The sequence below is a fragment of the Stegodyphus dumicola genome, chromosome 5, assembly GCF_044657685.1.
Source record: "Stegodyphus dumicola isolate Sdum_Otavi_A_Nest chromosome 5, ASM4465768v1".
Taxonomy (NCBI): Eukaryota; Metazoa; Arthropoda; class Arachnida; order Araneae; family Eresidae; genus Stegodyphus; species Stegodyphus dumicola.
Window position 1 is genome coordinate 33,186,684 of NC_140772.1, and position 14,306 is coordinate 33,200,989.

General features: G+C 28.8%; 1 protein-coding gene across 4 annotated transcripts in view; it reads left to right on the forward strand.

Moving 5' to 3' along the window:
- The window catches only part of LOC118185672 (neural cell adhesion molecule 1-like), a 213,227-nt gene extending 200,083 nt beyond the window's left edge, over nucleotides 1-13,144 (forward strand). For 3 of the 4 annotated variants that reach the window (XM_085816544.1, XM_085816545.1, XM_085816547.1), the window contains exons 13-17: nucleotides 980-1,123; nucleotides 1,302-1,332; nucleotides 2,294-2,463; nucleotides 8,349-8,555; nucleotides 9,813-13,144. In XM_085816544.1, the coding sequence (XP_085672670.1) occupies nucleotides 980-1,123; nucleotides 1,302-1,332; nucleotides 2,294-2,463; nucleotides 8,349-8,555; nucleotides 9,813-9,973 (713 nt within the window). In that variant the 3' untranslated portion in view covers nucleotides 9,974-13,144. The remainder of the gene's footprint in view (nucleotides 1-979; nucleotides 1,124-1,301; nucleotides 1,333-2,293; nucleotides 2,464-8,348; nucleotides 8,556-9,812) is intronic. The other variant, XM_085816546.1, reaches the window with a different exon arrangement.
- Nucleotides 13,145-14,306: the final 1,162 nt, after the last annotated feature.

A 14,306-nucleotide genomic window follows, 5' to 3' on the forward strand; every position in this document is an offset into this window, starting at 1 on the left:
ACAAAATTAGCTGCATTTTTTTTTTTTTTTTTTTTTTTTTTTTTTTTTTTTTTGTACATTTTAAATATTTTTCCAGATATTGTGTTGATTAAAAATTTTTATTCATTGGTTAATTTTGTTAAAAAAAAAGGTTGCCTAATGTTTCAGAAATGAATAAAAAATATCTGAAACTTGGTAGAGTTTCTTACCACATTAAATGGCTAATTTGTGTAGGTTTATTGCCAAGCACTATGATGATAGAAAATTATATGGTAGAGGTAATGATATATCGAGAGGTAATGACAACAATAGAAAAAAGCCATCGCAAACATCACCATCATCATCAAAAGCAGGATTGAAGACTTCTGTTTTTAGTTCAAACTGGAAGAAATAAATGCATTCAATAAGGATTTCTTCAAAAGAATAAAGGAAAAATTATATTTTTTGAAGTAAGGAAAAGTAGACAAAATGTTTTATGCAAGAAAATTTAGCATTCCCAAAATGAAATATTTGGGATTTAGTGAAATAATATATTTTACCATATATTCATTCGTCATGAAAATTTTACCTTAACCTTATAAGTTCATTACTTTACGTGGTTGATTCATAACATTCACATAATTTATCACCATATTGTACATATTTGCATGTTTATGGTTCAGATATTGTACTGTTATTTTCACATGTAGTATATAACTATTTGTATAAAAGATTAATATATGCAACTACATTTTTTAGGAAAAATGTAATTTTTTCTGCATAACTAAGATCTCTTTGATAATGCAATCAGTTGATATCTAAGCAGATAAGACGTTCAATTTTAAGAGCTGCTAATTTATTAAAAATATTAAATTTATTTAATATTTTTAGAACTAATTATATATTTATGTAGAATAGAATTAACATACTATGTTTATATAGAATAGAACTAATTATATATTTATATAAAAGAGAGAGAGATTAAAAAATTATTTATTAATGAATATATTGTATTTCACAGAGGATCTACCCAATCCTAAAGATTCTAAAGCTGGACTATCAACAGAATTTGTTATGATTATACTTTCAGTTGGTGGAATTTTCTTTTTGTTACTTGTTATTACAGTGATTTGTTGTTGCTTGAAGAAAAGAAATATCCATAAAGGTACAGATTAAAAACAATTAAAACATATTTAGTTATGTTAATAAAGTTTAAATTATTTTTATTGTTACATATTTCTATGTTAAAAAGATACGGAAAGTTCTACATGTTTACTAACATTATTATGCACTATTTTTTTTATTATAAACAATTACAAAATATTTCCTTTTTTTTATTTTAGAAAAGAAAGATTTTGAAATGGAAACCACAAAGTAAGTCTTTTTTATTATTTATTAAGGTAATACAAATAAAAGCTGCTGTAAAATTTGAAATGCACATGCACATATATATATGTCATTTAATATTTATATATCTATCAGAAACACAAACATTTTTTTATATGAAAATAAAATCTTTCCGTGTATTTTGGTGCATTATGCCGATGAAAATTGATTAGTAAATACGCGAAGAAAGAAATTTAGAACAAATTTTTCACTAAGACCCCCCCTCCCCTCCAAAAAAATTTTCAACAACAGTAACAAAGTAAGCACATAGTCCTGATTTTATTTTTAATATACTCAATTAATCAAAGAAATTTTCTCATGTGTTAAACTATTTTACTGTTAATAATATTAATTTCATCCTTTGTGAAAACAATAATTGCTTTCCTATTTTTCTTTAAGCTAAAGAATAGAAAAACGTTAAATTACGTACTGAAGGAGAAAAGGATACTTTCCTAGAATGCAATAATCACATACACAAAGTTAAAAGAGAGAGAGAGAAAAAGAAGAAGAAGCTAACAGAAACTAACCCAACATGATTATACTACCAAAAAAATTCCTTACCTAAAAAGAAAATAAACATATCACTGCATTTTTTAAATTTATATTCTTTTTATTATTATACAGTTGCAGAACTTATTATGACTAAACAAAAATTCACTTGGATGGCCTATTAACATTTAATTTGCATTTAATTATAGTTTTATACCACTTTTTATTCTTTAATTTAATGAAAAACTAAAATTAACAAATCAATAACATGCTTAATTTCTTAACCCCCCCCCAAAAAGTGACGTAAATAACTGGAGATCCAGATAGCTGGTCTGAATTAATAGAATTTTGTTATAGTATGATATTATTAGAGTTATTGTATTAAGTTTACTATTGTAACTGAAGTCCAAAACTTATAATATTAAAAGCCTCCAATTTTTTTCCCCTCTCTTCTGTTTAGCCCTCGACCAAAGGCAGTTACACCTCCCTACTTCCCCGATGGAGTTGTGAACAAGGGCTTGGAGAGCGTAACAGATGACATCACTAAAGCAGGTATCTACACTACCAATACATCGGGCATCAATGGAGGGATGAATGGCCATATCCCTTCGAGCAGCCACCCACATGCTGGTGAGAAATGTTACCACATTAGCTATGAAAAGACTACAAAACTCAATCTTCTGCTTCTTCTTTCTTGGCCATTCTTCCTGCCATTTGCAAATGCATTTCTCATATAGTTGCTTTCTGATACTTGCTTAGTAATTTCTTTTGTTTTCTTCAGTAGAGTGCACAAAACTATCTGGAACTCAGCAGATGTTAGTATTTTGCCTTCTTGTGAAAGTTATCTGGTTTGTGGAAAGTTTCATGATCTAAAAACCGCTGCCAGTTTTTACCCCACACTCTTGCCCTCATGTAATTTTTTTTTTTTTTAATTGTCTTGAGAAAAGAGTATGGAATTTGAGCAAACTAGATCTGCAGCCTCTGTTGGGGATTGTTAACATATTCAATCAATGTGTTACTTATTCTATTAAAGTACATTATTGCTTCATTCTGTAAACAAAACTAGTTTACTTATTCTGTTCAAGTGCATTTATTAGTTTATTATGTGAGTAAAGATAAGTTACTTATTCTATTAAAGTATATTATTAGTTTATTTTGAAAGCCAATGTAAATTACTTATCCTGTTAAAGTACATTATTAGTTTATCTTATAGCCAAATTAAGTTATAAATTCAATTAAAAGCATCAATTTATTACTTTATCATGTAAATCAAAGTATTATTAAAAAGTTATTCTGTTAAAGTGCAATATTACTATGTCATATAATAAATAGGTCTAACTTTAAATTACATTATAAAATGTATTTTTAAAATTTAATTTTAAATGTTAATTTTCACCAATCACAGTGTACTCTCGATTTTCTGGCTAATGCAGGTGAAATTGATCATGGATAACTGAAAAACACAGATAATCCAAACTATCAGTTTTCATGCATATTGTATATGTGTTTACTTTCTTATTTATATATATAGAGAGAGAAAGTAATTTTTACTTTTTTTGAGAGCATTTAAATATTTAGAATTTATCATTATATTCAAATCCCTTTGGTTGACAAAGTCAAATAGAGTTTCAACAGAAGTCATTGATGTCAATCAGATATTTCAAATAAATGTAAGTTCTTGTTTTAATGTCAAAAAAACTTTTCTTGTGCTCTTCATACTTGTAGCGTGTTCTTTATTCATTTTTGTTTCTAAAATTTTAAATCAGTTTTAAAAGAATAAAAAAAATGCATAGATGCATATAAATTTCTGCTTTTGATTGCACATGCAGAATGAGTTGTACGAGGTAATCACCGAAACTAAACCTAAAGACAGAATTCAGCAGTTTTTAGAGCATGCTTGGACTTGCCCATATTTGTTTTTTACACACTCTTCTGCATAGCATTGATTGTGTGTGCGTGGGCACCGCCACGCACAGATAATATAAACCCAGATAATCAAGAGTACATTGTACATATTATTTTTCACAAAAAAAAAAAAAAAGTTTTGTTTTTAATTATGTTTTTAGAAAAAGTAATCTGACTAGCTAATATTAATTTTGAAATATCTTAATATGAAAAGCATTATTTATCATACAGGATAATTTCTAAAATTAGAACTATGGGAGGATAAATTAAGAAAGGTAAATAAAATGATAAAGGATAGTAAAATTAAAAAAAACAAACAGAAAATCAATAAAATGCATTAAATTAATGAAAATAGTTACATAATAAATTAAAATAAGGGAGTATTATAGTATCGGCTGGAATTATGTTTTTACTCAGACTAAGGAGTACTGGAGCCTGGCTCTGGTGGATTCAGGCTGAATTTAAGCCTGATATTTAGGTATTTTTATGTATTCAAAATATAATTAAATTAGAATATGAACAGATGGTAAATCTTTAAGTAAGAAAAAGAAGTATTTATTAAAAATAAATCATGCTGTGCTTCCTCACTTCCTGTTTTATCCACCGACTTTTAAAATATAGATATTAATAACTGCTATTTTACATACATAGCCTAATATTTTATGTGCATTTCCATATTTGGCAATAATAACTGTAGTTTCTTTCATACTGGATTAATATGATAAAAACTAATTAGCATTTTTGGATACTGCAAACTCAGATAACAAATGTATCCATTAGATAAAAATTACAATAATTTAAAACTGAATGTATTAATTACCCATATTTTCATTTAGGATTAAATTGATATAAATTGTAATGTAATTTCATGCATCTAGTTATATTAGAGAAATTATGATAAAATTTAACTTGTACATATTTTATGTATGAGTGAAAAGTAAAATAGGTAGAAAAGAAAGAATTTTTTATTTCTAAAAAGCTGAGTAAGCATTAGCGCATATAAATAATTAATATAATTTTGAAGAAAGTGGAAACTTTTCTTAAAATTTAATTTTATGTTACTTATGGTATGTAAAATATTTCTGATCATTCTTTATTTTTTAAGTAATTTGATAAATAATCCAGTAAATGGAATTTCTGTTGCATGATCTAACTTCAGTTTCAGCAACTGCTTCAACTCTCTTAATTTCTGCTTTAATTAACTTATTTTTTCAAAATACTGTATTCTTTTTGGACTAAAATTTCATGTATGGATATGTAATGATTTTATTTGTTATTTGGTCATGTAATATATTTAACTTTCATTTATATATATATATATATATAATGTTGTATGTATATATATTTATAATGATTTGTGTTTCACTATTCAAAACTTTACTGTAAACATCTGATATTTGGTAAAAGGTTTCATTATCATATCAAATATATATCATGAAATACATAAAGAAATGCCTATAAATTATACTTAAATTTTATATTTTTTTACCATGCATACTAATCATTTTTACATCTTGTAAACTAAGTATGCTTTAAATATTTCACAAATTTTAGCCAAAATAAGTAAGATCTAAAGAGATGCAATAAAATTGTACAATATCCTTCTACCAAAACTATTGATAAACACATGCAAAAAGTTCTGTTAAAAATATTTTGTAAAATACCTCTTCATGAACTAAATTCATAGAAATTATATTGTTACAAGATATGAGTTTGTGGTTGCGTCTTTAAATAATCACAGTGTTTGAACAGGAAGAAACTGACAATTTATTATAACTAATAATAACACACAAACAATAAATAGTTTTAAATAAATCAAGGAGAATGTGGATATTAATCAATTACTTGTTTAGTGCATAAGAAATATTGTAAATTCCCAAATCAATCATAGAGTAAAACCCCAAACCATAATTCAACTAACCCTGTTTGAACAGCAAAGGCTCTAAAAGTTGATTAACAACAGATGCCCTGGCTCTCGGAGGGGTAATTATGTGGTGCTGCACAAGGCTTCTGGGAAAATCTTGGCTAGAGCTTTGAAAATGTGTTTTCGTCAAACTTGCCAAGAGGGCAATAAATCGCAAAATGTTGCCAAGGCTCAATCAGGAGCCTTATTTGTCCATATCTTATGCTCTAGTTGAGCTCGTTTTTATAATTTAAATGTTGTTGGACTCAAAATTGAAGGCTCTGCAATCTTATATGAGAAATAAACACTTATATGTAAAAAGTGTGGCTACAGATTCAGTTATTTGTGAAATAAACCCCAAAACTATTACATTAAAAGCAAATAAACAACTAAATAAAGCAATACATGAAATTATAACAGTGCAAATATTTACAGAAATTTGCAATGCATTATAGTAGTATTTTTCCTTAAGAATGGTAAAATTAAAATGCATCAGATTAATATCAAAATAAACTTGTTTTGCTCTTTCAAGTGGCTTTATATCTCTCATCACAGTGCTTTCCAATTGTTAATGTACCTCTTTAAAAAGTTGGCAACTATCTTTTTGCCAAACTAATACATGAAAGGCAACATCCATTTTGAACATTAAGAATTCCATCAAAGAATTAATAAAAAAAAAAGGCAAAAGCATCCATAATAGCATCTTTCTGAAGAAATCCTTTTGTAAATTTTTTTCATTGTTTTTCTTCTCATGCACACTGTGATCTATTTTTGCTTTTAAAAAAATCACAGAGTTCCATAAATTTGGCATTGTGCACACTGTAGTTTTCCCCATGTACACAATGATCTGCTTTCATGTAAAAAGGAAATCAGAGAATTGCTCAAATTTTGATCCATCAAATTTGATTATTTATGAAGTACAACTTCATGCAATTTTTGCATTCTGTACTGTTGGACAAAATACTATATTTCTGAAGAAATGCAGTGCTTTCTTTTTCATCAGTTGTCAAGCATCATAGTCCCATTATGATTCCTTTCCAGGGTAAAAAAAGCATTCAATGGAAAGAGAACAAACAGTAACGACTGCCAAATCTCAAGGTGGAAATTTACAAGCCTGTGCTGTGCATGCACATGTGCACACCAAAAGTTGCCACATAAGTACATTTGACAATGTCGTAGTTGCCTATTATGGCTACATATTGCATTGTCTCATGAGTACTTTTCAGGGAGGCGATAATTAGAAATTACTCTCATTATTTTATTTGAAATAGGTATTTATGGACCAATATTTATGCATGCTTACATATAGAATAAAAAGGCCTATATTGAATTACTAAAGCACATCATATGAACAGTACACAAAAGAAAACTCTTAGTCATGATTGTTTACTCTGAAAAATACGCACATAGATATACACATACATACACTAAAAATAATACATTGAAAATAATTTTCAGTTTATACAAAATCAAATTCTTATTTTAAAATTTAGTCGCATTTTGAAATTGTAAAACAAAATTGTTTTTTTAATTAGGCAATTTATTTCAGATCTATAAATATATATGCAAATGCCTATTACTGCAATAAAATCTGAGGAAATGCCGAATTCTGGATTCGTGAAAACTCTGAATAATTGAGTGTATAAAAAAATGTGATTCAAAGTAAAAATGACAACTGAATAGAAGAAAAAATTTCTGGACTAAAATTATAAAAAGAGTCATTTTATTTGTTATCAACTTGAATATTGAATGTCTACATCTACATTATGTAACATTTGAAAGATAAAGGCATTGCAGACATAAATGGTAACGTGAAACATCATATCTGATTGTGAAATTTTATTGACTATGAAAATTAGCAGAGATCTTGCTAAACCTACACCACTTATTCTTGCAGAAATTTGAAGGAATAGATGATTTATTTAGTTAGATAATCAACATATACAAATTACGGACATAACATATAAAAAAACTTAAATGGCCTGCCACTTTTTTTTTAGGGAGGGGATGGATGCCTCTACTGCATGCTTTTCCCTTAAAATCAAACTAGTCCCAAATTTTATTTATTTATTTTCAAAATGTGATTCAAAAACAAATAAGTAGCAGCTAACTTATATGCCTTCTTTAATGTTTTATAGAATTAAACCCACTTATCGGAAATTAATCAGGTTTACATAAGCCAAGGCGAAGGTCATATGATTAGATTGTGATGTCAAGCTTAACATTATTGGCTCAAATCACATTGTTTGGTGACAGTTTTCTTTGAGTCATAATCCTATTCTTGCTTAATGATGGAATTTCAAATCTCTTATTTGCTTAATTTTTCATTAAAATTTTTTTAAATTTTAAAATAGTTGAAGGCCAGATAGTCGGGCTTTTACTGTATATTTAAATGTTGAATAAGTCTTGACAATGGAAGTGTTGATTCACTGCTTTCTTTAAGATATGTGAAATTGCAGGGAGTATAAATTTCATATAAATATAATGTGATGTATACATAATAATTATTACTATATTGTAATTTATTTTTCCCCCCTGGAGGATTAAAAAGAGAGAGATCTCAAAAACTTAATTAGAAGAAATTCAGAAGTTATATTTTACTTTATAACAGTAATAGAATTGCAGTCACTGTAAATACAATAATAATAATTGGCCTTTTAATCCAAGAAATTAGTCATAATATTTATTTTATTTTTCCTTTGAAAAGGCATGATGTACCACCATCCTGATCAAGATACCAGTCCGTGCAGTGCTCTCGATCATTCGGAGCCATGGCTGAAACCTGGAGATGACATGGGAACAGAAGGTTCATATCAGCCTTATGATTCTCGTCTCCCTAATGGCTATTTCTATCCAGAAGACTATCAGCCACTGACAGAGGAGATAATGAACATGAAAAACCGAGAACACTTGCGTAAGTTACACAAATTTAAAGTTTAGATTAATTCATTTAATTCATGGGTATATAGTCTTAAATTTTTGACAACATTCAGTTTTCTTGAATGAATTAAAATCATTCACAATTATTTTAAACTCTTTAAGTTATATGACAGTTAATTGTTTTTGTAGGATTATAAATGTTACTTATATTATTTGCAATTTATGTATTCAAAATTAACACTGCAACTACAGTGATGATGTGCTTACTAATATTAAAATTTTTTAGAAGTATTGCTGTATCCTAAAACTCTATGCTTTGAAATCTGATCCTTAAAATAATTAAAATGTTTTGAAATCTGATCCTCAAAAATAAGTTTGAAATCAGATTTTGTATAAGAATCTATACATTTGTGTTATATGTGACATGACTAATAAGCAATTTTCCTTAGGAAGTCCTCTAGGAAGGCATCCATCCCCTTAGGTAGAAGCTCTCGAGTGCTTTGCTATAATTTAAGTTTCCACTCTTTCTCCAACATATACAGAGTTTGCCAAAAATGCACACATATTTTAGCATAACTTCAGACTTTTTTAAAAGTTGGATTGAATGGCAGTGGTAATGTATAGGAAAATTTTCTGTCAATAGATGTCATTACTTGAGCCTAAAATGCACATGTGACATAATGCAATAAATCAAAGTGAGTGACACATGATTATTGTTTAAGAAACATTCGAACATTGTAAAGTGTGAAACTAAATCGACTTCTTGCCTAAATCTAGGCCAAACAGAAAGTTGTTGCTTTGCTAATTTTACTGTAAAGTGGTATTTCAAATTTAAGAACTGCCAAGCAGTAACAAATCCCATTTCATCACCTTGAAGAGTTTGCACACCCACCTCAGAAATCTGCCACATATATATGCATATAAGCTGAAGCATTATATGGATATATGATAAAGGTTAGCATTAGCATAAGTATAACTTATATGAATGAGACACTACATAAGGGTAAGTGGTGCATTTGAGTTCCCACCTATTCACCTGATTTAATACTTTAAACCTTTCATCTGTGAGGAATGATAAAAGACATATATTGAGCAACATTTCACCTTTGTAATTAAATGTCTGCTATGGCTACGACTTTACGCACCTCCTGTAATTTCAGAGGTTAAAGAGAATTTGCATTCATGTTAATGTATGGATAAATTTAGTATTAACATGCATTATAAAGTTTTCATTTGTGTTTATTATTATTATTATTATTATTGAAGTTTATTTGTATTCTTGTCATTGCAGATTCTCCTTACTATGATGTAAGTGGCTTACCAGATCCTTATGCCATGAGTGAAGAAGACAAGACTCAACATATATCTCTGTCATTCGATGAAAGCCACGAGAGTGGGTACTCAACACCCAACTCCAGATCTCGCAGGGTAATTCGAGAAATCATCGTCTGATGGACATTTGGATGGTCTATGTTTGGAGACCAGTTAAGTTAAAAAAATAAAAGAAGAACTGTGATAAATGACAGAAGAATTTTGTCATCCGATGGTGCCGACTGCAAGCAGTCAGTTCTTTTGCCATTCCACACAACTACTTGTTGTGGAACAGCCTTTAAAGAGACTCTTGAAGCATTTGCATACTGTGAACAGGAATTGTTGAATCTAATCTGAATGTGTGTCTGGAAAATGATGAGAACAAATGCTTTTAATGTGGCAACTTGTAGGATTATTATTAGGAAAAAAAAATTTGAAATAGCAGTTAGAATGGGACATTGTTTTGAATCGGGTAATGTTTAAAATAGACCAATCCAGCAGATGCTGGACCAAAACAAATACTTTGACTGAACCCATCAACAAAAAGATGAGAATCATGCAGGATGGGCCACAAACTGATGAGGATTTTACTGTGTCTTGGCTCCAGTTTACCTGATGAAAAATTGTAAATACTTCATAAGCAATGTACATAGAAAAGACTGTGAAATTCATATTTCCCTTCACTATGAAATGCTAATCCTTTGCCTTAAGAGAGAGACAGATAGAACTGTCACAGTTGTACTGCCAAAGTACAGTAAAATGAGTACTATGAGAATTTGGCATTTATCAGGCGTTATAAAGGCAGAAACAGTAATTTACATTTAAAAGCTGTTATTGTTTGTATTTCTTTGTTACCCAAAATATATCAATATTCATCAATGCAATAATGAGGTACTTTAAGGGTATTTACACATATTGACTTTATGCATTGTTAAGTAGATCAGTTTTCGAAATATCCTTGTTGTTGAGGGAGGGGAACAAATTTTTAACTGGCCATACAAAATATAACTTCAGTGCATAGTCTGTGATAAAGTCACAATGACTGTATTCATTTCTAAATAAAGAAATGTTTTATTTGCGCCAGGGAAAAAAAAAAAAAAAAAAAATGGTTGTTAATAGATTGAAGAAACTATACAAGGCAAATTAATCCTACTATTTATTGATATTTCACCATTGGGACATTTTCATGGTTTAAAGCTTAAAAATATGTTAAAAAAATGAAGCATAAGTTTGCTTGCTTTAAAAAATCCCAAACAGTAATTTAGAACAAAATATCCATGTGTAAGAAATTTAATGCCTCTTAAGAAAAAAAGATATAGGTGAGAAAAAAGTGTTAAGAAGTCCTTTATATTATCATGTCATGTAAATATATTCATATTTTGCATTTTAATCGGGAAAAATGCTTTACTTATAACACTTTTGACTAAACAGGTATAGTAAAGATTTACAGTAAAATGAGAGAAAATTATTTAAGTAGAAGATATTTTTGAAAAATTAATCATGAATTATATATGTGACAAACTAATAATAATTAAAGAGTATTGTTATTAGCTTAATACATAGGCTGTTTTAAATCAAACAACAGAGAACATTCCCTTATTAAATTATATTTGAATTAATAATTTCATGGCAGACTTAAGTGTCCCTAACAATTTTAGAAAACTAGCCTTAACATAAAAAGACGATACTTGTGTGTTAGCTGGTATTCGCAGATGCTCGGGCAACAATCAGAGCCATTTGTTGACGAATTTTCGATATCGGCAGATCAATGGAAACACCTTTTAAAAAAATTTTTTACAGTGGGTATTACTTATTTGTGGGTCGTATTCAAAATCATTTCTGATTATTACTCTCCACATGTTGTGTCTGCTTCCATATGAATTCAGCTAAAACAAAAGACAAATGACCTTCTCTCAGACCAGTTCTCAGTTCTTATAATCTATCAACTGTTGTTGACATTAAATTTTCATCTTAAATATTCTGTCATGTACAATTTCATTTCATGAGCATTGGAACACTCATGATATTTTGGGAAAATATCATAAGCCTGGAAATAGTGGCTAAACATGTGATGCAAAATTCATAAAAATTGGCACGAAATGAACAAATGTGCTACAGGGTCCTTTCCATGTGAAAAGGATTACCAAAACTAATGACACAATGCAGATTGCACCCACTGTGCTTAGCCTGAAGTTAGCTCTAAATTAAAAGAAAGCATTTTCACTCGCCCCTTCCCAAGCAGGTATTAATAATGAAAGAAAATCTTTTCTTTTTATGTGAATCTGAAAAAGCTTGTATGATTGTCAAATATTCACAGGAATCATGGATAGGTACTTTTGGCACTATATCTGCATGTACCTGATAATACACAAGTACCGAATGATTCAAGAGAGGCATGCAATAATGGTATAGCTATAAAAGTTTTTAAAATTTGAGTGCTACTGTATCGAAATGCACTCTGCAATGCTTAGCGAGAGAAGAGCAGGCAGCTTTTATTTGTGGTTTCATTTAGTTCCTATGCCAATAAAGGATGACCAAGTGTGCAATACATAAAAATATCAAAGAAGAGAATTATTACTAAAGCTCATCGTTGCAAGTCACAACCGTCCATAAAGAAGTGATTCTATTTTGAGTAGCTGTCAGTATGATTGGTCTGAAAATTTGTAGATTGTGTTGGCATGCCGATTCATTTACACATTTTACAACAGGTGCTGATGGGAACACAATTATGAAATGGAAAAGCATTCAAAATGTTATTATTTCAAATATGTAGTTCATGTTCACATAAAACAGCAATATGTTGTATTCTTTTCACTTAATTACGCAAGGCTGATAAAGAAACCGTCCCAAAATATCAGTATTTTGTACAAAATCCTATCTTGCCGTTGTTATATAAAATGTCTGTCCACATATCCTCCTGATTTCAAACTTGCTGATGTTTTTGTTGTTATCTGCCTCAAAATTGTGCTTATCCAAGAATGTCAATAGCTTTCCATCCCCTCATTATTACAAGAACTCCACTGTCATAGCGTTGCTCAACTTTTTTATATGTAATTGAGGCAAGTTCACTCTTTGTTGCATATCAGTTTTTGAGTGATTTGTGGATAATTTAATATTGCTTATTGTACTTCATGTCTTTACGTCATTTGATTTCTCCATGTTTTTATTTTATCTGTTCAAATTGCAAGATATGCAAAAAAATTAAAAATAAATGTACATACATACATACATATTATATTCCTTGTGTTTACTGTTTGTACAGTCAGATTTCCTCGCCTTGTGTTTTTTAAATAAAAATAACTTTCTTTGTAATTGTGTTTTATTGTTTTTTAACTATCACAAACATATGTATAGTCGTCTTCCGATTAATTAGACCCCACCTTAAAAAGTTTATTATAGAATGATGGGAAAATTATTACCATAAATTATCACAGTGTAAAACAAAACTGTCTATGGAAAATACAAAAAAGATAAGAAAAGTATGTGGAATAATAGCAAATAATGCTGTCCTATTTGGGGAGTTGTTTTTATCCAGAATAGTATTTAATCTAGGAAATATAAACATTATTAAACCATGCATTTATAGCACAACCAAATGAACTGCTTAAAAAATATAAGTAAATTCTTCATAATGTTTTTATAGTAAATATAATACAAGTTATTCATCTTTCCTGTATTTTTAACTGTTCTCAGGTTAGTTGTATAGAAAGTGCCCCTGATATCCCAGTATCAGATTTTCAGAATTCACATAATACTTTTAAGTATCTTTCACACCCATTAAAAGATCTAAATGTTCTCAAATAACATTAATTTTATCCACAGAGCACAGCTCCATAAAAGTCCTTTTCTGGTCTTTATTTTCACGACCATTGATCATGGGTATAACAGTTAAAAACATGACATAAAAATTCATGTTTTTGCATTTTTAAAGTCGTCAATTTTGTAAATGTTACGAAATCTAACTTTTTATATGTTTCTCCAGTCCATATACTCATATTTAAGAAAATTTTGTACTCCTTATAAAAACTAAAACACAAAAAGTTTGACTTTTGTTCCAAAAAAATTGAGAGTTTCAAAATCTGCGATTTTTTACTTCCTATTCAGTTTGCAATAAGGAATTGGTTAATAATACTATATATATATATTAGTGACTTTAATTTACAATTTTATTATATTTAGTATGTTGAAAGAATTTTTACACAAGCACTTTATTAAGTCTTCAAAGGTTACATTATTAATATTATCATGAAGTTTTATTACTTTAAAATCCTACGAAATGTTCCAAAAGATTACAAATATCTTTCATTTGTAACTAATACAAATAATATGAAGAGTTGTTGGCATGGCAATACTGAAGCCTGCCAGTGTTTTTTAGAATACAAATTCTGTACTATCTCCATTTTGAAAAAATTAATATGAATCAATACTTTTCATAATAATCTACGTAGAAATGCTAGTCATTTAATCTCTCAAT